The 25287-nt window shown below is 44.8% G+C and overlaps 1 protein-coding gene across 1 annotated transcript in view; it reads right to left on the reverse strand.

Moving 5' to 3' along the window:
* The window catches only part of AFF1 (ALF transcription elongation factor 1), a 194375-nt gene extending 170906 nt beyond the window's left edge, over positions 1 to 23469 (reverse strand). Inside the window, exons 1-2 of the mRNA XM_028148276.2 lie at positions 23216 to 23469; positions 8868 to 8944 (exon numbers count right to left, since the gene is read on the reverse strand). Coding sequence (XP_028004077.2) covers positions 8868 to 8908 — 41 coding nt within the window. The 5' untranslated portion in view covers positions 8909 to 8944; positions 23216 to 23469. The remainder of the gene's footprint in view (positions 1 to 8867; positions 8945 to 23215) is intronic.
* Between the last annotated feature and the right edge of the window lie 1818 nt (positions 23470 to 25287).

The following is a 25287-nucleotide window of genomic DNA, read 5'->3' on the forward strand; positions in this document are numbered from 1 at the left end:
TTAAACAACTTTAATAGACATTTTAAAACAATCTGAACAGTTAGGATATGAGCTAGTTATTAGGTGAATTCAAAATGTTAATTTTATTAGGTCTGATACTGGTGTGCAGTTATGTAGGAAAATATCCACACATTTTTTTAGAGATGCACATAAGTGAAAAATAGATGTCTGGGGTTTGCTTTAAACGATTTCAGCAAAGAAAAATGAGAAAAAGAAAAGATTTTTTTAAAGCGTGGCAAGATACTGAGAAATGTTAAATCTTGGGAAAGGGTACTTGAAAGTTAATGAAATATTCTCTGTACTTCCACTAAAGTCTGACTATTTCTATGATAAAATAAACTTTTTTTGAAAGTGAAGAAGAAAAAAGAAGAGTGAAGTAGGCAAGAATTATGATTAAGTCTATAGTAAATTAGGCTTTCAGGGCCAATATTTAATTAATTCTATATTGTTGCTACAAAGCACAAGATTTCTCTCTTTCTCTCTCCCTTTAGACTCACTCTTCTCCTTAACAAGTTTTTGGACCACCTCATGCTTTCAATAGCGTTAGTAAGACCTATTCACCTCACTATGTCTACTAACATCTTATCTATGTGAACATGTACAATCCAACAGCGACTGCTCTACAATCAATTTAAAGCAACAGAGATGAAGGCAGTCTGCACTGCAGGTTATGAAGAAGGCATCATCTGAGGAAGGCATCAGAACCTGCTGGTCAAAAGCAGAGATGAAACTGCACAAGGCCTCACACGTTAAATGTTAGTGTAGCAGTTACACATCTTCCCAAGCAAAGCAAACCCATTGCCCCAGGATTCCCTACCATCTGCTTGACTCATTCAGCTATGAACTTGGCCACGCTTTTGCTTCCTCTAGCACAGGGAAACCAAACAGATGACCATCTAATCTGACCCCTTTTCAGGGTTATCATAGGTACAGAAAACGAAACTCAGATTCTGAAATAACACCCTCCACGCTTCTGAAAAAAAAAAAAAAACACACAGAGGAAACTGGAACTGAAATTCTCTCTTTCCCAACCCTGTTCCACAGACTCCAAACAAGGCCGACTGCTACAGCTTCAGAAGAAAAAGATTTACCATGGAAGCCTTCCAGAAAGAAGAAAAATTCTTCCCCAATCCTAGTATAAATTTAGTACTTCTACAAAGATGGTGGGATCTTAAACAATTCAGCTCTTAAAACAATTCATCCGATCCACCACCATGGACCAAAGTGTCACCTAATCTGACAGAATGCCAGCTGCCTGGACTAGTATCCATTCTATTGAAGGTGCTATATACACATTAATTCTCTTCCAACTCTCAGCATTAGGAGAGAGCTCCGGGCTGAAGGCAAAGAGAAAAACCATATGCAAATGAATCTGAAACCAACCCATGGGCACACTGACTTGTGAACCTTGAGTGATCTAAAGTGGACTCTAAACACAAGTCTACCTTCCAAGAAAACAATTCCACTCCTATCTATCTACGCCAAAGAAGTGAAAACATGTGAATGAATGAAAACACATAAACCATAACAGCCAAAAAGTGGACACAATCCAAATGTCCATCAGCTGGTGACTAGTAGACAAAACATTGAAATATCTATACAATGGAATATTTGGAAATAAAAAGGAATGAGATGTTGACACATGGTACAACAAAAGACTAACCTTGGAAAATCTTACACTAAGTGAAAGAAGCCAGTCACAAACAACCATATATTACATGATTGCATTAATAGGAAATGTTCAGAACAGGCAAAAGTATTAAGTACATTAATGTTGCCTAGAGTTGAAGGTAGGAAATAGGCAGTTGCATCTATTCCGGGTGCAATTCTGAAATTGGATTGCAGAGACGGTTGCACAACTCAGCAAATTTAGTATCATTCAAGTGTACACCGAAAATGGCACACGAGTTATAGCCAATAAAGTTGTTAAAAAAAAAAAAAAGAATATGCTACTTGTAGAGAAGACAATACTATACAGCAATGTTTTCTTATAACCCCATAGCCCATAATAAACATAAGCACACCACAGTAAGACTTGTGTCTCTGCATGCCCTGCTAATGAGCATACTCTACGTTTTGTTCTTAAGGGTCTGTTGCCTCTAACGTTCTGCCTCCTATGAATGCTACTCCTGGAGCAGCTCCCATTCAGAGCTGCCTCTAAACAAAGCCTTTCCCCTCGAAGCAGAGTTAAGGAAGCTACTTAATTCCCCTGACACGGCCACTCTGCCATCATCACCAGAGTGGAGCACTTCAATAATTTATTGAGGACCAGGTATGGTGATAAGCACTTTACATGCATTATTCTCTTTATTCCCATGTTAATGAGGCTTTAAGAGTTGAGGGATTTCCCCAAGTAACCAAAGTGTCAGAGATCTAAACACAAGCTGTCCAACTTCGGTCCCACACGCCAGGTCCCACACATAGTAACAGATCACACGTGTAATAATACATCAAGTGGATTTCACTGGTGAAAATTACTCAATATTTATTTTTTAAAAAAATATATATTTTCATTGATTTCAGAGAGCAAGGTAGAGAGAAAGAGAGGTAGAAACATCAATGATGAGAGAGAATCGCTGATTGGCTGTCTCCTGCACGCCCCCTACTGGGGATTGGCCCGCAACCCAGGCATGTGCCCTGACCAGAAATCAAACAGTGACCTCCTGGTTCATAGGCTGACATTCAACCACTGAGCCATGCCTGCTAGTCAACATTTTTATAGTTTAGTCTAAACTTCCCAAAAGTTAACTGTTTCCTTGGGAAGTAACTAAAAAAATTTCCTCAGGCCTGGGATAAGAAGTCTAAAATCAAACTGTTTTAAACCCAGAAAACTGAGTGACTCAAACTCCATAACACAAAGGGAAACAATGAGTTCTCTATACAAAACGTCACTGCACTTGTAAATCAGGCCTACAACAACTTTCTTGGGAAATACAGGAAACCCCTCTATTTCCCCTTCACAGTTCCAGGTGTGGATTAGTCTTTACAAGGCACAGGCCAATCACGGCTTCAGGAAAACGTGGCCTCCAGCCATCAGTCTCTCTAGCCAGCATCTGGAGTGAGGCCCCTGATTTACTCTCACACAGGAAAATCTGTCCATATAATAGGTGTTAATCAGATTAACACCTTGTAGCTTCCTTACTAATTGAGGCCTCTCCTCAATTAGTTCCAGTTAAACATTGTTTCAGACTCTCCTAGGAAGGTGCTACCAGGACTACCTATAATTATATGATTTGGAGCTCACAACATTCAGTCGCTTCAAGTCTCCCCAAATACGGAGAAAGCATTATCAGCATATCTCCTAGGACCATGGTCGGCAAACTGGGGCTCGAGAGCCACATGCGGCTCTTTGGCCCCTTGAGTGTGGCTCTTCCACAAAATACCACGGGCCTGGGCGAGTCTATTTTGAAGAAGTGGCATTAGAAGAAGTTTAAGTTTACAAAAACTTTGGCTCTCAAAAGAAATTTCAATCATTGTACTGTTGATATTTGGCTCTGTTGACTAATGAGTTTGCCAACCACTGTCCTAGGACATTTATAAGAAGTACCCACCCTTAACGGCAGAAAACAATAAAATTATGTCTCCAAAAAATCTGGCAACATGGCCTGAAATAAAATTTATTTCATTCTTGTTTTATCATAATGTTTCCCCCTTAACAGCAAGTAAAATTTCCCAGGAAGTGCCCCAGCTTTATTCTGTGGCTTCACTTACCTGGCCCCAACCTCAGAAGAATATAATATAGCACACACTTTATAAAAGTTAATTTTAAAAATAATGAATTTAAACTAATTGAAAAAAAAAATACTTTTTAAAATGTAATTTTAGTGTCAGGATTCCAGGAGTAAAGTGGGAGATTTCAAGCACTAGGTACTGAAGGGTCAGAAGGAGAATGAGTTAGTGGAAAGAAGGCAGGTTCCCCCTTTCAACAAGGAAAAAGGAAGTCATTAAAAACGCCAGGAAATCTTTTGGCGTTTGGATCGAAGAAGGCCTAGGTGCAGCTTTCTTCGGGTGTCCCGCATCCGGGTCCATCTGACACCAGCCACCTCAACGTGCCACCGAAGTTTGACCCCAACTCGTATACACAAGGTGCACCAGTGGGAAGTCAGTGCCACAGCTGCCCTCACCCCCAAGATCGGTCTCCTGGGTCTGGCTCCAAAGAAGGTTGATGATGACATTGCCCAAGCAACAGGAGATTGAGAGGGTCTGAGGATTACAGTGACACTGACTATTCAGGACAGACAGGGGACTGCCCACTCTGTGAGCTGCAATGCCGATGGCCACCACCCTCATGGCATCACAGATGGCATCAGCAGTGGTGCAGTGGAATGCCCGCCTCGTTAAGAACTACAAAGGAAAATACTTAAAAAGATCATTTGACAACAACAACAAAAACTCCAGGAAAAAGAAAAGCACCATTCAAAGATGAAGCAATTGAAAATGTGGCATGAATTTGAACCATTTCCTCAGGAAAAGATAAGAGTTCATTTGTCCTGATCAATATGAATCTTCTTTTTCAAGTGGTACTTGGGTTGACTTTGAACTCACAGAGGAGAAATGAAGCTCTGAAGATTATTTTGCTTCCTGTTCAAAACAATGTAAATAATGCTGGTTGGTTTTTAAACTTTTTTTGACAATTTCAAGACAAAGCTTGCAAGGGCACAGGTAACTGTAAAATAAAATGGGCTCTCAACCTGGACAATTTTAAACTAAAAGCAGAGCCAATAGTTGAAGGACAGAAGAGAGAGAAGTGGAAGAAAGAGTAAGAATAATTACATTATCATGTTATACTATGGAAAAATAAAATAAAAAATATTTAATAGTGATTATCCTATATAATAAAAGGCTAATATGCAAATTGTCCCCTCGACTGGGAGTTCAACTGGGAGTTCCACCAGGGGGTGGAGCCAGCCAACTGCCAGCGGCCCTTCCCCACAGCCGCCCAGCTCCCAATCGCCCTGATCAGGGCGGGCCGGACGGCCCCCCACCCATGCACGAATTCGTGCACTGGGCATCTAGTATAACATATAACTAATATAGTTTATTAATGTAGAATACATTATTATTATAAAGATTTTTAAATGTTAAAAATATTTATTTATGAAATAGGAGGAAAAACATCAAAATTGAATAGAAAACCTGAAAGAGTATACTTCATGAGTATCTATAATAATAAAAGTATAATATGCTAATTAGGCTGGACGACCTTCTGGACAGAGCCTTGGTGGTAGGGGAGGAAGAGGAGGCAGAGACGGCAGAGGCCCCCAGCCGCCATGGCGGGCAGGGGCCAAGGCAGAGGAGGCCAAGGCAGAGGAGGCAGAGGCAGCCTCGAGGCCCTTGCATGAATTTCGTGCTTCAGGCCTCTAGTATTTAAATAAGATTCTAAAACAAGCAAAACAAATCCCTGGTATTACAAGTCAGAACAGTATAATGAGAGAGGTAACAGCTGAAAGGGGACAGGCCCGGCTTCTGGAGTGTCCCTTAACCGGTTGGTTACGCAAGCGTGTTCACTTTGTGCAGATGCATTAACTGTATAGTAATGTCTGTCCTTTTCAGTTTGTCATACTCCCAAGAACAATTTTTAGAAAGAACAAAAAGAAAGGGGAAGGGAAAGAAGGTGGGGGGAAATAGAAGTGACTCAGGTTCGATGGTGTCTAATGCTGATAAATCTGGAAATCACAGCAGAAGCCTTAATTATTTATAAGAACTAAAACAAATATTGTCATTACACATTACATTCACGGTCTGTCCACACTTAGGACTTCTGATAGCCCTGAGCATAGCAAGGGTTTGCACTCCGACTCCTATGTAGTTTGAGTGATCAGAGCTGCACACTCAATACACATCTGTTTCCTTTAAAATATGTGCTAGTCCTGGACCAGTGCCACATAAATCTGATGTTCTCTTCTGGACTACTAAAAGATTAAAGCCTGCCATGACGCAGCATTCAAACAAGTGAGCTGTTTGTATATATTAAAAACAGAGCTCCGTTGAGGATTCCCCTCTCTTATCACGTGTACTGGGTATTAAAATTAAAAGCAGTACTTCAAGGAGAGGAGGAACGAGAAAGATATTGTAACAAATAATAATAATAATAATAATTAATAAATAATGCTGTAACTGCTAGAATGTTACTACAAAGGGCAGTCACCCATCCTACTTTAATTAGCAACAATAGGAAGCAAAATATCTTTTTAATCTTGCCACTGACACCAGAAATTATACTGGATGCAATGTCAACGACTAGAAATTTCTGAAAAAATCAGATCTCCACAAAAATCTTACAGTTGAAATTTAAAATGTCTTCATCCCCTTTAATTTTTCATTAATCTGACATATAGGTTCTTTTGTAGGAAGGCCCAGTTTTAATAGTCTATAGAATTCAACACTCCCTAATTGATGAATTCAAAGGGACCCTAATCAAAATGCCAACAATAATTTTTCTCAAAAATAACAAAGGACTTCAGAGCACACGTAAAAATGTAATCAGTTGTGAATAGAATAGCTATAAAAAATCCTAAAAATGAAAAGTGATAACAAAGAATCTGCCTGAATATTAGGATCTATAAAAATACAACAAAATAGGATGGCACCAGAAGAAACAATCAACGGGAACAATAGTATAATAGACTCCAGAATGTGATGGGATTTAGACACAGCACTTAAATCAGTGGACGAAAGATAGATGATTTAATAAATTATGTTAAAACAACTGGCTAGACTTTTGCTTTTACAAAAAAAAAAAAAAAGCCTCCTTAACATCCCCTGGACTTTTCATTTTCTTATTAATATGGAAATTTACAACACATACTTTACACTAAAATTTATTACAAATGGATCAAAATACTATAAAGTCAAAGGCAATTTAAGAGGGCTAAGCAGCTAACTAAATGTGCGAAACCAACTGTGTGGGAATTGTAGGGAACTAGAAAACATCTGTGCTTTCCCAACTTTTTTTTTTTTTTTTTTAATTAATACCAAATCTCGCTGGGGCAAGCCAACACAGCAGATGTCTGCAGGAGGAAATCAGGTGGGAGTTCTGGTTGACCTGCAGGCTGAGAGGAGTCACATCTTAGCACACCTGGGAAGTACTGATGACATACCACTTCTTGGGAAGTTCTGAATTAGCACGCTCAGGCCCTGTTTACAAGAGCAGTGGCTCTTCACGTCTGTTTCTTTATGGCAATGCATGACAAGGTGGTTAAACCTGATGTTTTTCAAGAGAAGATAAAAGTCTAGATTGTTATGTAAAAAACATGGGCAGCTACACCTTTTTAGAAAACTGTGAGGGGCTGAACACAGCCCATCTGTTGGCCAGATCTAGCCCATAGGCCACCAGCTTACAAATTCTGATTTAAGTGCAAAAAATGAAACCATTCAAGCTCTGCAGAGAACACATGACATTATTTTCATAGTTTTGGAGTAAGAAAGACCTAAGCACAATCAAAACCAGAATGCATAAAGAACAAGACATTTAACTACATAGAAATGTAAAACTTATGTGTAACCGAACATTATGAACAAGCCTAAAGACAGAGGACAACAGTCCCCCCCCCCCAGGCTCTCGCAGAGTGGAGTGCTGCAGCCTGGTCACATGCCTTCTCTGTGGGGGAGGAGAGAGTGTCCTGCTTAACAACAGTGCCAGAACCACCTGGGATAGAGAGTGTTTTAAATGAACAGAAAGGGGGAGGAAGCAGGAAAGGATCCAGGATGGTCAGGCACCATCATCTATTAATCAATAAATATGAATTAAGTTTGAGTTTACATGTCTCATACTTTAATATGTTTTTTAATATCTACTAGAATTTTTAAAAACACACTAATCAATGACATTAAGAATTCTTCCTGGCTATCAAATGAGTTATTCTTTTTTAAAAATATATTTTTATTGATTTCAGAGAGGAAGGGAGAGGGAGAGGGAGAGAGAGAAACATCAATGATAAGAGAGAATCATTGATCGGCTGCCTCCTGCATGCCCCCTACTGGGGATGGAGCCCACAACCCAGGCATGGGAATTGAACCGTGACCTGGATCATAGGTCGACGCTCAACCAACCGGCAGAGCAGAGTTATTCTTTTTTTTGTTAGTACCTACCTGAGAATTTCAGAGAGAGTAGAGGAGAGAGAGGGAATGGGGGGATGGGGGAATGGGGAAGAGAGGGAGGGGAGGAGGAAGAGAGACAGAGGGAGAAAGTGAGAGACATTGATGTGAGGAGATAGATGGATTGGTTGACCAAGCTGGGATCATTCCTGAAACCCAGGTACATGCCCTTGACGGGGAATTGAACCCGAGACCCTTCATTGCACTGACCTGTGCTCTAACCATTCAACATGGGCCAGGGCTCGAATGAGTTATTCTTAATAACTGCTTCAGAAAGTGAACATGCAACCCTCAACTGACACTGGCCATGTAGCATATGCAAGATGACAGTTAACTGTATGTGCAGAGTTGGAGGAACAAATGTAAAAGTCAGAAAATGTTAACAATGATAGAATTTCCTCCTTCAAGGCTCTCGTGATAAGGTGAGTTTCATTATGATGTTTGTTCCAGCACATGCTGAATACTAGTATGTGCACATTTTATCAAATTAGTGCAATATGGACCAGTGTCTTGAACATTGAATTAGGATGCTGATCTAATGTGACATCCACATGTTAAAGAGATGAGTTGAGACTCAGAAAGTAGGTACTAGATTTAAAGAAAGTATAACAGGTTTGACTTTGTGTAGAGAAAACTAAATTTTTCACACATTTTCATGCACCAGAGAGTTCATAAATTGCAAAAAGTGAAAAAGAGCCAATTTATTCTTTCAAAAGTAGATTATAAAATTAAATATCATCTTATCTTTGAATCATAGATTTCACGGTTACCTGTTGCTGCTGCTGCTGCTGACTCTTTCAGTGAATGCCATTGCTGCCAGTCAGTGGAAAATGACAAGTGTATTCATCTGAAAGAGAAAGAGCTTATGAGTATCAGTCCATAAGTAAACTCATAGGCACATCTGACCTGTAAGAAATCTTACTGGAGACAGAATTCAAAGTTCTCTTTGGGATTAGAGAATGGTTCTTTACCAACTCCCAAGTTGCATGAATAAATCAGCTAGCATAAAGCAAAGGAAAAATGCACTTTTAATTCTGAGGCTGCTACTCAAAGCCATTTCAACAAGAAAAAAACGTGCACAAGTTCATCATGAGAAGAAAGGAAATAACATTTCCCCAGTGTCTACTATGTGCTAAGCATCGTGTTAAATGCTTTTTTAAAAATGACATTTCATGTAAACACTGCAATAAACTTGCAAGGTAGATACTAATGCCCCATTGTACAGATAAGAAAACTATAACTCAGTTAAGTAATTTTCCTGAAATAACAGGTTGTGTCATCATCTTCACTAGAACCAGGAGGAGGAAGGGCAAAGGAGTAGGCAAGAGAAAGGCAATCAACACTGATCTTTATGTAAGAATTCAACACGTAATAAAATAAAAAAGTGGGCCCCCAGTAAAACCCAATCTTAAGATTTTACTTCCACTCATAAAAGGTACTTAATTAATCCCCAAGGCAATTCTTGAGCAATCACTCATAACAGTAATGGATATTGTGTGTGGGTGGGGAGGTGGGAGGGGTGTGAGTGAGAGAGAGAGAGAGAGAGAGGAGAGAGAGAGAGAGAGAGAGAGAATGTGTGTGTGTGATCCAACCTGGGCAGATGGCCTTCCTACCACCTTGTGGATCTCTAGAAACAACCTCTCTCTCTACGGTTAACACTATCACCAGCTGTTTCCTTTTCCCTTTCTTGTGTTTGTAATTTTATTGCACTTCTCCTAACTCGCTTTAAATAGCTTTTATTTTTTCAAACATCCTTAAGGCCAAGGGTATGTTACTAAATTATCGTCGTACAGATTTAACACACTCTTTGATACGAATGGAAACTCTGCATGCAACTTGTAACCATTTCAGCTGCCTGCTTGTTTGTCAGGCTCACTGCTACACTTGGGGCTGAAGTGGAAACACCGACCATAGCACTTCAGCTCCACTCTGACTCCCGATAAGGCCTTTCCTCTTTCATCTCGCTCTCCATGAAATGAAATTGCTGACTTGGAGACCACAATGTTTCCAGATGAGTCGATAGCATGTGTCATTCCTCTCTCCTCCCGCAAAAGAATGAAACAGATGCTGCAAATATTCTAATTAAACGCACTCTGGTAGTGACCACGTTTTTCAGGGTCAAACATGTTTTGGAGTTGGTCTCTCCTCCAACCAGCTAGAGTGGCCCTAGAATTTGGCAAGTTTCCCAAATTCTCACCACCACCCATCGCACCTTATTCTCTCTCACGTTCCCTCTCTCAAACACACTTTAATTTCTCTTTCTCCCCCTCTCTCTATTTCTATCCTGCCTTTCCTCCTCCCTCCCCTTGCCCCCATAATTTTCTCTCTTTCCCCTCTAACCTTTTCTCCCCTCCCCTCCCTTGCTGCTCTCTCACTTTCTCTTGGCATGCAGGGCCGGCACACAGTAAGTGATCAATAAAACAGGCATTCATTTTGGCATTAACCTTGCTAACCATGTGAATACTTTAGAAGAGTCGGTGATGGTAGTCCCCCACATGACCCTCCCCTTGAAGATGCCCCACCTGCTTGCAGCCCAACAGCGGCAGAGACTAAAAGGGCAGTTTGGGATGTTGAGGGTTGCCAACCTGAAGGAGTGGCCCTGGGTCCGCTGTCTGACCATTTACTCACTGAGCCAACAAGTATTCCTGCGCCTCTACCCAAAGCCAGGAACTGAGAATGAGAGGGAAGGGAACTCTTGCCATCATCTGAGTTTACAAGCTAGAGGAGGTTAAAAACAAAACAACAACAACAAAAACATAGCATACAGATGTTAAACATTAAAAGGTGCTATAGAGAGGGAAATGAAGAGAAAGTACAGAGTGCCAGAGAGGAAATGAGGTAAGGTATTGCAATTTTTTTATTTTTATTTTTTTGGTGGCAGCGGTGGGATAGGTATTGCAATTTTATATAGCGTGGTCAGAGAATGTAACATTTGAGCAAAGTGAAGAGCAAACTGTGATCTATAGTGAAATATGGTCCTAGAACTGGTGATAATGATGTGTCCATGTAGGCTCATCAGTTGTAGCAAATACAACACTCCAGTGGAGGATGCTGATGATGGGGAAGCTGTGCATGTGTGGAGCAGGAAGATCTATGGGAAATCTCTGCACCTTTGGCTCAAATTTGCTGTGAACCTGCAATTTCTCCAAAACTGTGTATTATTTTAAAAAATGGTTCTAGAGACTGAGTAACCTAAGACTGACTGAAGAATTCAGCCCAACCCTTGGGTGCCATTACTGACTTGTTGGGAGGTGGGTGGAGACGTATTTTCTGAGGGATGTGGCCCCTGGGCACAGCTAGGGACTAGTCTGAGCAACTCCTATTCACAACTTCACTGGAAGGCACAGTCCTTTCCACAGAGGCAGGGGCGAGGAGGCGGAATCACCAGATTATCGACTATCTCAGTCATGGCTCACAGTAAGACCCAAGTCAGCGGATGAAAGCCTGTTGGGGTGCTGACCCCTGACCTGCACAGATGCATGGAGTAGCCATGCAAGCCAGCCATAGGGTCGGGTTAGAATGGAGGCCTGCTGTGGTCAGGAAGGTATTATCCTGAACCACGGCTAAGAAAGGAAATTCGTATATGCTTCCCTTGATCAATTCTTCAAAAAAACTTTCTTAAAAATACAGTCACGTCCGGCTGGGTGGCTGTTAGTTGGAGCGTCATCCCATGCACCAAAAGGCTGTGAGTTCAATTCCCAGTCAGGGCACTACCTAGGCTGCCAGTTCCACTACCCGATTGGGGCACGAGCAGGAGGCAGCCAATCAATGTTTCTTTCTCATTAATGCTTTCCTCCCCCTCCCCCTCCCCCTCTCCCTCTCCTTCTCCCTCTCCCTCCCTCTCTCTTCCTCTCCCTTTCTCTCTCCTCTCTCTCTCTCTTATTCTCACCAATGAACATATCCTTTGGTGAGGATTATATATATATTCAGGTATCTACAAGGAGGTATGTGCCAGTAAAATACAGTTTATATAAGAAGAAAATTGGTAACCTAATACATACCAACACAGAAATGGCTAAATCCATTAGGACACAGCACAACATGCAATGTAACATCAAAAGAATAAGTTTATCCAGCTAAGATGCTGAACAAAATGCATAATGTGAAAACAAAAACACGAGGTGAGCTTAAAAATGCTTCATATTTACGTTTATGGTAACACACACTCCCACACAAGTGTACATGCACATATACCAAACTGCTAATAGCTTTTCTGAAAAAGGCCACTTTCACCTTTTATTCTTATGCAATGAAACATCTACTACCTTTGTAACATTTTTTTTTCTCTAAATATGGGGGTTGGAGGGAAAATGTACTGGTCTATAAATATTTAAATCAAATATTTTTATATTAGAGGCCCAGTGCACAAAATTTGTGCACGGAGGTGGGGTGATGTCCCTCAGCCCAGCCTGCACTCTCTCCAATCTGGGACCCCTTGAGGGATGTCCGACTGCCCCTTTAGGCCCGATCCCAACGGGTAGTCGGAAATCCCTCTCACAATCCAGGAATGCTGGCTCCAAACTGCTCACCTACCTGCCTGCCTGATTGCCCCTAACTGCTTCTGCCTGCCAGCCTGATCACCTCTGCCTGCCTGATCGACGCCTAACTGCTCCCCTGCCGGCCCAATTGCCCCTAACTGCCTTCCCCTGCAGGCCTGGTCACCCCCAACTGCCCTCCCCTGCTGGCCCGGTCACCCCTAACTACCCGCCCTTGCCAGCCTGGTTGCCCCCAACTGCCCTCCCCTGTAGGCCTGGTCGCCCCTAACTGTCCTCCCCTGCAGGCCCGGTTGTCCCCAACTGCCCTCCCCTGCAGGCCTGGTCCCCCCCAACTGCCCTCCTCTGCTGGCCTGATTCTCCCCCCCAACTGCCCTCCCCTGCAGGCCTGGTCCTGTGCAGCAGAAATAAACTAGGTTCAAGTGAGACAGGTGATCACTTTGGGCAAACTAAGCCCTATCAGCCTCAGTGCTCCCCTCTGTAAAATAAAAAATGGCCTATTTTACAGGTACTGAGAAGAGTGAATTACATAATCTAGCTAAAATGCCTAGCATACCGACACATCATAGATATTCAATACATCGCAGCTCTTGTTATTTAAGTCAGCACTATCTACATTCAATTTTATGTATGTGACACAGACTATTATGTCTCATTTAGAAATGTACCTCGCCAGGTACATTTAAGTGACCCTTCTATGGTCCTTCCAGTCTCTTGCAAAATAAATTTATTCAGAAATAAAAATGCTATATATGTCAAACTGCTCTTCTCCCCCAAAATAGCAGGTAAAACAGGTCAAGTAAAAAAAAATTTTTTTTTAGGAAAGAAAAAAGGGCCGCCCTAGCTGGCTTGGCTCAGTGGATAGAGCATCACCCTGCGGACTGAAGAGTCCCAGGTTCAATTCCGGTCAGAGCAGATGCCAGGGTTGCAGGCTCGATCCTCAGTGGGGGGCGTGCAGGTGGCAGCCAATCAATGATTCTCTCTCATCACTGATGTTTCTATCTCTCTCTCCCTTTCCCTTCCTCTCTGAAGTCAATAAAAATATTTTTTTTTAAAAGGGGGGGCCTTGGTCAGTTGGTTGAGCGTCGTCCTTTGGTTGCTGGTTTGATTCCGGGTCAGGGCACATACCCGGGTTGAGGGTTTGATTCCTGGTTGGGTGCATGCAGCATCAATGTTTCTCTCTTACATCGACATCTCTCACTCTTTTTCCCTCTCCCTTTTTCTCTCTCTCTAAAATCAGCATAATCATATGTTTAAAAAAGGAAAGTAAAAAGGGAAGGAATACAAAATACGACTCAGGATATTTTAAATATTCTGTTCTAGGTCATTAAGTGCTTCTAAAACCTAGCACATTCCAGGGAACCTCCCCTCAGGAGTCCTTTTTTTTTTTTTTTTTTTAAATGACATGCTAGTTAAAAGCCCTGCTTTGCAACCTGCTAGCTCTATGACCTCAAGAAAATACTGTTCTCTAAGATCTCAGCTTCCTCATCAGTAACACGGGGCTTCATGGGGTTGCTGCAGGGTTAAATGTTTGCAGTACTTTTAGGATAACGCTCAGCTCATGGTAAGCACTCGATAAATGGTAGTAGTTGCTCCGGTTATTTTTCTGCCAACCAAAGCACATGCCATGGAGAATTCATGCATTAGAGAGGCTCTTCAACCGGACAAACAGCTATGCCGGTCTCAAAGCCCCATGACTCTGACGCAGTTTCCATAGGAGACTCTGAGGAAAGGAACTCAGTCTGGAGGCCCCACACATTCCCTCCAGGAATAACAGTCTCTTCCTAATGGACAATGTGTCAGTGGTGAGTCATGGGTCACACACTCTGTTTTCCTCTGAATTCTCCAGAATTCTACCCCACGTAGATCATAATCTCCCAGGGGCTCCAAACTGACAGATCACCTCCAGGTCCTTTAGCTCCAATGCCATATGGAGCCCACAAGCTTAGAAATCCATCATGGAACACAATTTCCCCAACTATCTCTTCTCCACTTCAACTATTTGTTCAAGGGGGCTCTGGCACTACCCCAAACCCAAGTACACACCCCACATCCTGTTGACTCCCTTTCATCATTCGGGTCTCAGTACAATGGTCCCTTCTCAAAGAGGCCTTACCTGATTATAACAGCTAACATTGCACAGGTGTGCCCTCAACCACACCGGTGTCTCCAACCCCCCCCTCCCCCGCCCCTATTCCATTAGACTCTATGCAGGTTAGGAATGTATCTCGCTGCAAGTAACAGTGGCTTAATTAATAGACATTTACATTTCTCCTATAGCGAGTCTAGAAGATGGCAGCTACTGGTATAGGTGTAGCTGTTCAGTGAGGCCCTCAGCGGCTCTGTCTCCGGCTCTGCCATTTTCAGCCTGCTGTCTTTATGCCTGTCACCTCCTGGCACGAAAAGGTTGCTGTCCTAACCCAACATCTCATCTACATTCCAGGCAAGAAGAAAATGAGAGGATGTGGTGGCTATGCCTTCTTTTGTAAAAAAAAAAAAAAAAGGAACATCTAGCCCCAAAACTTTGGCTTTTAAAAAAATAACTAGGTCACATGGCCTCAAGCTGGCTGCAGGAGAGACAGAGAAATCAGAATACAAGTTGTGTAATCACTGAGAACGCACATGAGCTGTCACCTGAGGCTGAGTACAATGTAGGCCCCCATACATGAAGGTTCCCTTAGCAACAACAAATGGGAGTGGGCATTTTCCTAAATATCAGTGTTGACCACACCTCTTTCTACAGTACTTAACACTTTCTGAAATTAATGTACACTAATTAGACAGATGTTAATTGCTTATATTCCCTCAGCAGAAAGCAAACCTCATGTCTAGCTTTCCATATACTAGTATATTCACCCAGAGTCTATATTTTAAAACTAGAGGCCTGGTGCACGAATTCGTGCACGGATGGGGTCCCCAGGGGGGTTGGGGTGGGGGGGCCAGGACGCGACCAGCCCTCTGTGCGGGCGGTGGGACGCCCTTGCCAGCCCGGGATCCGGATCCGTCCCACTGACATTCGCGCTGGTTGTCGGGAGCCACCCGGCAGCTTTTATATTGTTTGTTCCTTGTGGAGCATCTAGGGAGGGGAAGCAGACGCGGTGCCTGAGGCTGACTTCCAGGAGGTCAGCAGCGCTGTCAGGATTGTGCTGGCGGCACTGATCCGTTGGTGCCTGGCCCGTTCTCCAGAGACTGGACCTGCAGGACTACTGAGGCAGTGAGTGGCTGCCGGCCAGGCTGGTGGGCCGCGGGGACCATTCAGTCAGCTGAGCGGTGCTCCTGCTGTGGGAGTGCACTGACCACCAGGGGGCAGCTCCTGTGTTGAGCATCTGTCCCCTGGTGGTCAGTGCGCGTCATAGCGACTGATCGTTTTGGTCGGTCGTTCAGTTGCTTAGGCTTTTATAGATATAGATAATTGGCTGTCAACTTTCTCACAGCAGGCAGGTATTATAGGCACTGAAATATAGTGAGAATATAGTCCAGGTTATGTTTTAGCAGCAAAGTAACCCCCAAATCACAGTGGCTTGACAAGAACAAAGAATTATTTCATGCTCGTTCTTTATGTCCATTGCATGTTGGTGTGTTGGAGTAGAGGGAAGGGTAGGGAGCTTTTCTTCACTTGGAGAAACCCAAGCTGTTGGAAGCTCCACTAACTCAAAATGAGGCTTCAGGGTTTACTGTAACAAGAGACAGTTGGAGGGTCTTGTAAGAGCCACTTAAATGCCTCAGCCCAGAAATACACGTTACTCCCACAGACAGCCTACTGGACAGAATTAGTCACATAACTCTGTGTAGCCATAAGGAGGTAGAGAAACATGGGAGGTAGAGCACATGAATATTAGTAGTTAAATGTTGCTGTTTCATTCCTCGTGGGCTGGTAAAATATCTTATGATGCATGATCCCCATTTCAGAAGTTAGACCCATTAAAGAAGTTTCTTGGAACAAACTCAAAGTTAGGGATACTCAGTAAATCAAATTATTTCATCTTATAAGGCAATACTTACCACTTAAAAAACACATTTTTTTTGTCCTTCAGGAGTAATAATCCTATATAAGAAAAGGCTAATATGCAAATAGAACAAACGGTGGAACAACTGAACCGAACCGGTTGCTATGACATGCGCTGACCACTAGGGGGTGTGCGCAAAACATGGTGGGCATTGGCCACGGAGGGATGGTGGAGCAGGTGAGTGGGGGCACCAGACCAAGGCGCTGTCATTGGGGTGAGCCTCTGGTGGTTACTGAAAATTATTTGCTCCTGCGCGCCGTGGTCCCGCCCGGCACTTGCACCTGCTGCTGGCACCAGCCCCGCTCGCACCTGCTGCTGGTCCGGCACTGGCCCTGTTCACTCGGCACTGTCAGCAGGTGCAAGTGGCGGCTGCCGGCCCCGTCAGCAGGTGGGAGCAGTGGCGGGAGTGGGGCTGCCGGCAGACAGGGGACCAGGGCCACGGTGGGAGGGGCTGGGCGGGGGCGCAGAGGATGGGCTGAGACCCGCCCCTGTGCCCAACGCAGCCTCAAAGCCCACAGTTCCTTTCAAGATGTACGAATTCATGCACTGGGCCCCTAGTCCTATATAATAAAAGTGTAGTATGCAAACTGTCCCCTCGACCGGGAGTTCTTTCAGGAGTTCAACCAGGGCGGGCTGGCTGGGGGAAGGGAGAGAGACCCTGGCCAGCAGTGGAGGCAGGCAGCCGGGGGAAGGGAGGGGGGCCCCCGGCCAGCAGCTGGCAGCTGCTAGGGCCTCCAGTAGGAAATATTTATGTAGCACTTAAGCTCTGCTCCAAGTACTTGCCAAATCTTAGTGCCTTTAATCTACCCAAGTACCCAATAAGGGAGGTACTACTACATTGTTAACCCCATTTTATAATGAGAGCCAATCCTCCTTGGGCCTATGGCATTTCTGCACACTGTACAGGCAGAAGCACCAAATGCCATTGTTCCAGACAACCTTTAAGGATGCTTGTACAGAGAACAGTCTCAGAAAACAGAGATGGTGTCTCCCTCTAGCAAAGGGCAACATATTGACTGTCCAGTATCATCAAGATAACGTGTCCCTCTGGAGTAATGGGCATGCATGCTTACTGCCCATTATAAAAGATTAGGATTCCCTAAACTCAGGATTCCTCTCCTGTAATGCAACCCACTGTCTTTGCAGGTGTCACCTGGCTCTCTCCACATCTCCCTTTGGGAACTGGGGTTTAGGGAACCAGTGTAAGAAAATGTTGATACTCTGGCTACAGCTATTATTAGTAGCTAGAGGCCCAGTGCACGAAATTCATGCATGGGTAGGGTCCCTAGCGGCTGCTGGCTGCCGGCCGGGGCCTCCCTTCCCCAGGTGCCGGCTGCCACCTGAGCCTCCCTTCATTCCACACTGCCCACTGGTGATCAGCACACATCATAGTGAGTGATTGAACTCCCGAGGAGACACTTTGCATATTAGGCTTTTATATATATCTCTCTATATAGATATAAAAGCCTAAGCAACTGTCGCAACCGAAACAACTGAACGGACGACCAAGCAGGCCGCATGGGGCAACCAGGCCAGCAGGGGGGTCAGTGAGGGGTGACCAAACAACTGAGCAGCAGGCTGCGTGGGGCAACCAGGTTGGTGGGGGAGCAGTTGGGGGCGACCAGGCCGGCAGGGGTGGCAGTAAGAGGTGACCAGGCCAGCGGGGGATGCAGTTAGGGGTGGTCAGGCTGGCAGGGGGGCAGTTGGGGGCGACCAGGCCGGCAGGGGGGCACTTGGGGGTGACCAGGCCAGCAGGGGGGGGCAGTTAGGGGCAATCAGGCAGGCAGGCAGGTGATCAGTTGGAAGCCAGTGGTCCCGGATTGTGAGAGGGATGTCCGACTGCCGGTTTAGGCCCAATCCCTGTGAGCAGTCGGAAATCCCCCGAGGGGTCCTGGATTGGAGAGGGTGCAGGCTGGGCTGAGAGGACCCCCCCACACACCCTATCCCCCGTGCACGAATTTCGTGCACTGGGCCACTAGTATCTAGATAAAGTCATTCCCAGGAGTGCATGAGACTGTGGCAGGTTTGTTAGCTTGAAAATAGGGTAAAGTTTCAGAGCCTTCACAGTTAACAAGAAGTTAAGTAATTTTCCTAAGGTCTAATAGCTAGTGGGTGTCCTATCCAAGATTCAAGCCCAATCTGTCGGGCTCAGAAAGCATACTTCTAAATTCTCTGCTATACTTCAGTAGTTCTCAAAGTGTAGTTCCAGACCTGGCAGCATCAACATGTTACATGTTACATGTGCGAATTCCTGGGCATTACCGCAGACTACTGAATCAGAAACTTGGGGGAGAGGAGCAGGACATGTGTGTTTTAACAAGCCTTCCAGGAGATTCTGATGCTTACGCTCTCTATATGTTCACCGAATCTACAAGATGGAAGGAAATGGGATGGGTCTATCCTGGACTGCGAACTGACTTTTCATAACTTGAATAACAAATTTCAAGCACGGTTCATAAGCCCTTGCATTTCATTTTTAGGAAGGTAAAGATCTTCATCTGGTGCAAATAAACACCACATGTCTGTTTAATAGGTCTGCATAATATTTTCCTTTGGAGTCGCAAACATATGTCCAGAATGCTAAATGAAAATACCTCCTTTTTCATTCCCATAATGATCAGAAAGAATTACTTAGCCAAGGAGATACACTATTTATATTTTATTTAGAGTCAAGCTGTAATTCCTGGAAAACAGGAAACCACATATCAACACAGCCAGCACAGTGTACCACAGCAGAAAGGGCACCAGGCTTTGAGTCATGGTCAAGTCACTTCTTCAACTCAATTTCCTGATTTTCAAATGGAAAATGAACTCCAAATTCAGAGTCACAATTAGACTTAAGTGATACGTCTTGTGAGCGCTGGTAAACAGCTTTTGTGCTACATGAACATACACTCCACCTGCTCGGAGTACTGTCTGGCACATAGAAGATGCTCAGGAGGTATCAGGAATAACTATGAGGTATTATACTAATGATATAATTGATTCCTCTGGGCTCCACTTTTCACAATAATCTCAGTCTTTTAGTAGGAAAAAGTTGCTCTAACAAGAAATCCTTCGTCATGTTTAAAATGGGCCAGACAATTTAAGAAAAATAGGCTGATGTCCTTCCCCTGGAGAACACGAGTGAAGGAGTTCTGTCCTAAGGATAAGACAGCAACTGCAATTAGCAACCCCGATGGCCTTGGGGCCTCATGGCTTCAAGTCTGTAACAAACTGTCCTGCACATATACTACTAAATGGTCAGGAATAAGGGATGTGTACCTACAAAGAACAACATAGTGCACATTTATTTCTGCCCGGTGGTGGAATTTTTAAAAATATATATTTTACTGATTTTTTTACAGAGAGGAAGGGAGAGGGATAGAGAGCTAGAAACATCGATGAGAAAGAAACATCGACCAGCTGCCTCCTGCACACCCCCTACTGGGGATGTGCCCGCAACCAAGGTACATGCCCTTGACCGGAATCGAACCTGGGGCCTTTCAGTCTGCAGACCGACGCTCTATCCACTGAGCCAAACCAGTTTTGGCCGGTGGTGGAATTTTAATAATTCAGCAAATATTAAATAAGCTACAACTGTATATAATAGAGAGAAAGAATGCTTAAAACACACACACACACACACACAAAACCACTGCCAATTATATCATTTGGGAATAGAAACCATTGTTGAATTTATAATTTAATGAGGGAAATACAATTTATTTTACAATTATATACAAAGCTTTGTATATTTCTGGTAAATGGAGTTCCTTAATTTGTACTGTCTCCAACATACTTTCTCAATCTCCTGAAAAATTAGTTAACGGTCTAGAGTCTTGAAATAGGGGAACTTTGGGCTTTTAGCTTTAACAGACATATCTAAGATAAGATGGCAAATAGATTCAAGTTGAAGGCCAGTTTTCAGTGTAGGGCTTTAACAGTCAGATGAATAGCCCTGTTATGTTGCCATACCTTACGGGACATCTGCAGGGTATATTGTTCCCTGTGTATGATCCGAAATATTTATATGTAAATTAGCTTTACCTTTTAAAAAGTGAAAGCATAAATCCATCTCAAGATTTGGAGCAGTCAACTAACTTTAGAAAGGACTATGCAAAATTTTTTACGAAAGAGCACCAATTACAGAGTTGAGGACGAAACTTCTTTCACTTTGTAAAACATTAAAAAGAAGTTTTTACCCATCTTTTCAACTCCCAAGGCAATATACATTGCTTTGTAGAGCTCAATAAAAATTTAAAAAACAGTAACTTTTAGTTCAACCAACTCATCACAAAATTCAGTTAAGCCAGATAGGAACCCGGAGAAGCAGCCGGTTTGATGTAGCCAGTCTACTCACTACTGTCTTGTGACCCCAGTGAAACAGTGACTTCTGGTGGCAAAACAAAAACAAGCAAACAAAAAAAAAACATGTTCTGCAGCTGGCAGGAGAAAGCAATGTTTAAAATCTGCTGGGCTTTAACTCTTGCCATAAATTCTCTGTCTCAGGATGGTTTTTGAATTCTAAGTTAAGCACATTATGATTCTTTGAAATTGTATTTGTACAAATTTGAAGAGTTAAGGAAAGACAAATGCCAAGGACGCTACAGAAATTCAATTGCTACAGTAAGTGAATAAGACATATTAACTCTGATACGTAACAGCTCACTTTCCTCCGGCAAGTGGGGAGCAAGAGAGTTCACAGTAATATACCTGCAAGTCTCACATCCCCAGCCTCATCAAGCCTTAAAGTCATATTTAGAAAAGAAAAGATAGGTGGGAGCGGGGGAGTCCCCAATACCTTTTGTCAAAGCCTTGTATTCCACTCTTCAACACCTTTTTGTCTTCAAGTGACTGAATCTGTCCCAAATCCTTCCCTCCACTCCCTCTCTCCCAAATTAGTTGAATTCAGATAGCTTTAAGTATTAGTTACCCATTTTCTTGCTTTCTCTCCTAGTCTCCCTTCATTTTCTTGGGTCATTGATCCCTTAGTTCTCTCCCCATTCCTTTTCCACATATTTATCTTCAAATACAATCCTCCCCGACTGTGGCAAGAGACACCTTTAAATTAAAGCAGGCAAACCATCCAGAATGTTCAACTCTCCTGTGAATTTATTCCCAGAATATCCACTCAAGGAATCCTTTCCACTGCCGACGAAAGGCGAGCTAAGGAAATGCATTAGACAGAGGAAGTAAACACTGAAAGAGGCCATGCCTGGGTTAGTCGTAAGCCTCTCAGCAGAACTAGTTAGACTCTTGGGTCCAAAGGTCTTTATTTTTCTTTTTCGTGTTTTCTCTCCCCACTCGGAGTCTGACAGCACGGGGGTCTGGGGGAGAAACCCACCGCCGCCTACCCGCTACCAGCTGAGCAAGGTCTACCAGCTCTGCAGGACCTTGCTCTGAAATAACCTGGCACAAGCCGAACCCCCGCGCCTCCCCGGCATCTCCCTCGCCGGACGTGTCTAAGCCTCAATTACCGAGTCCCTCTCCCTTTGCAGCTGTCCCAGGGAACGCAGACTAGGTCTTCGCCTTAATTTACGGTTTCGCTTCCTTAGAAGGTTGAAAATCCGTCTGGTTCCTGGATGGTGTATCATACCCTCCGCCTCCCGCCTCCAACGGGCGCCAACAGGGTTAAAATCACCCCCTCCCACCCTCCAGACGCAAACCCAAACCTTGGGTCCGCAAGGCCCTCCCTACCGCGCCCCCCCCCCCCCCCCCCCCAGGACACACCTCCACCTCAAAGCCCAGGATCTTCCAGGGACAATTTGCATAACAATATGGGGTGTGGAAACTCCTAGAAGACCCACGGACTAGGAAGGTACCGAGACCCTCAAACGCCCCTCGCAGCTTCTTTCACTGACATTCCCGTAAGGGAAAGTGCGGTTCAGACCACCCTCCAATTCCTCTCCCCCGTAACGCGCCCGCCCTAGCGCTCCCCAAGTCGCAGGCGCCAGTCCCAGCGGATCCCGCGCAGGGGAAGAGGAGCCGGAGAAATTCCCCAGCCCCACGCTCCGCGGGCGCCGCCGCCCTCGCCCAGGGGCACGTCGCAGAGACGCCTCCAACCGGTCCCCTCCCTCGCCGGGGGCTGCGGACCACCGCCGCGCGCCTCCCTCTCCACCTCCACCAGCTGAGACTGGAACCGCTCCTCTCCACTAGGCGCCAGGGGGGAGGGGTGACAGTGCCGGGAAGAGGGGGCGCCGAGGATGGGGGAGAGAAAAAGCCCCGCTTTTACGCCCCGAGAAACTTCTGGGACGCTTCTCTTACGCAACCCTGGGACCGGGTTCAAGCGACCGAACAGCGTTCCGTTAGACGCGGGGCACTCCGGCAGATGCCCGACGTGGGGAGGTGGGAGTGGGGGAGAAGGATGGGTCTCTTCCTGTGGGCCCCCCCCCCCCCCCCCCCCGCCCCGGGTGTCTCTCTAGGTACCTGCCGCTCATTTGCAAGTGAGGGCGGTGCAAGCTCCGCGCCTCCGGAGGTTCCCACCGGAAAAGTGGGAAGGCCAGCGACTTGAGTCAGCGTGCTGGGAAGCCGGCGGCCAGGCGGGGGAGAGCCTGGGCTTCCCAGAAGTCAGCGGCGGCGGTTCGGGGCCAGACTCACACCCAACCCGGGGGGCGGGGGGCGCAGTGCTCCGCTTACCTTCCAGACCTTTCGTTCTTCAGTCTCCAGGTCGTGCGTCCTCGCCGCCTCCGCCCTCCCCTGACCTGTTGCGGGGGGCGGGGGGTGGGGGGAGGAAGGGGCGTGAGTGCGAAGAGCGCAGAGCGAGCAGCTCGTCCTCTCGGGGTCAGTGGCGTCTCGCACGGGACGCGACTCCCGAGCCGCGGGGACTAGGGTGCAGCTGAGCTCGCGATGCACCGGCGACGGCCGAGTGCGCAGGAGTCGCGCGCCCCTGCACTCGGGGTTCGCAAACTCCGCGCGCCGGTGGCCCCGGAACGCCCGGGAGGCGAGGCCACGCCCTCCTCGGAGGCCACGCCCCGCTCCTCCCTTCTCCCCTGGAGCCGCGCGGCCCCGCTCCGCCCGGCCCACGCCCTCTAGCTGGCGCCAACCAAATGGCGAGGAACACCACCGCCCTCCCGGGGAGACCCGTGGGAGGATGGAAGCGGGGGCGGTGGCTCCGGATGGAGGACTGCAGTGACAGCACCCGCAGCGTGGGTGACCCTGCCCCGGGCTGGTATGGAGCACAGAAACCTTTCTGCTTTACAGCGAGATGACGCTCAGGGTCAAGTTCTCACTGAAAGTGTCAAGGAGCCTTTTTGCAATTTGCTATACCATTGAAACAGAATCTTTGGAGGCGATAATAACTAACATCTGGGGAGCGTTTTTACAGCTTCTAAAGGGCTTTTCATACACAGGCTGTCTCATCTTCACAACAACCTTATAACACATAAATAAACCCAAAGAGCTGAAGATAGGTATTGTGCCCAAAGTTACCAGCTACAAAGTGGCATGAGAAACCAGGTCTCTTGAATCCAGCCTCCAGGTTCTTGCTCTTCACCAGCTCAATCCCAGAAAATTCTAGGGGCTTTGGCAAATAGCCCCAAAGAAAGAAGGGAAAGCTAACAGTCTCTGGTTAAGGTGCTACGGGTGCCTTCTATGAACAGACCAAGAAAAGCATCAAGCTGTTTTCTTTGCCTCCTGTCACCTTCCTCCCTGAAAGAGATGCAGAAAGATTACATTAAATGGACAGATGGGTATGTTCCAATAGCTTAATGCAGTGATTTTCAACCTTTTTCATCTCATGGCACACATAAACTAATTTTTAAAATTCTGCAGCACACCAAAGAAATACATATTTTTGCCAATCTAACAAAAAAATAGGTATAATTTTGATTCATTCATGCCCGGCGGCTATTGTGGTATTGGCTGTTGTCATTTATTTATTTGACAACCTAAGGGAAAAGAGGTCAGTGCCCCTGACTAAATTAGTCAGGCATTGCGTGTTTTAAAAATTCTTGATACAGATGGTTGAAAATTGCTGGCTTAATGGTTTAAAGTGGGTGAAATTATTTGGATGAAGAAAGTCAACTTACTCAAATATAATATAATGTAAATTAATATAAAAATAGCCCCCTTATCCTCTATGTTCTTTTCTCTTTTATTTTACTCTTCAAATTAAAAAAAAATTGTCACTGTTGCTTTGTTCCTTATAGTTCCTTCATTGTCCACATGAACAGTGTTTTATTGACAACCTAATCAATACATATTTGCATTTCCAAATTAAACTATTGGCTACTTGACTTAATTTCCCATGAATTGTTTGCCAAAATATAATTCTTCTCCCTCCTCCTGATCTCTCATGATGATGTTGATTTGATTTACCTGAACAACTAAATAATTAAGGTGTCCTTGATGAAATCTGGTGTCATTCTTGATGAAAGTTTTGGAGTTCACCCCTGAGCGAGGTGGGAAAGGAGTCACCTCCAACAGATGGATGTCTGCTTGACTTTAGAGAGAGAGAGAAACATCAATTGGTAGCTTCCGGCACCCACCCCAACTTGGGATCGAACCTTCAACCTAAGTATGTGCCCTGACTGGGAATTGAACCTGCAACCTTTTGGTCTCCAACCAACTGAGCCGCACCAGCCAGGCCTGTGCAACTTCCTAAGGTTTCTAATAGAGATTGAGATCTATTCTAATCATAACAAATATTTTAATATTTTCTTATGTAACTAACGTATTTCACTATAAAAATTATAAGTATAGTAATATAG

Source organism: Eptesicus fuscus, chromosome 2 (genome assembly GCF_027574615.1).
Source record: "Eptesicus fuscus isolate TK198812 chromosome 2, DD_ASM_mEF_20220401, whole genome shotgun sequence".
In the NCBI taxonomy this organism is placed as follows: Eukaryota; Metazoa; Chordata; class Mammalia; order Chiroptera; family Vespertilionidae; genus Eptesicus; species Eptesicus fuscus.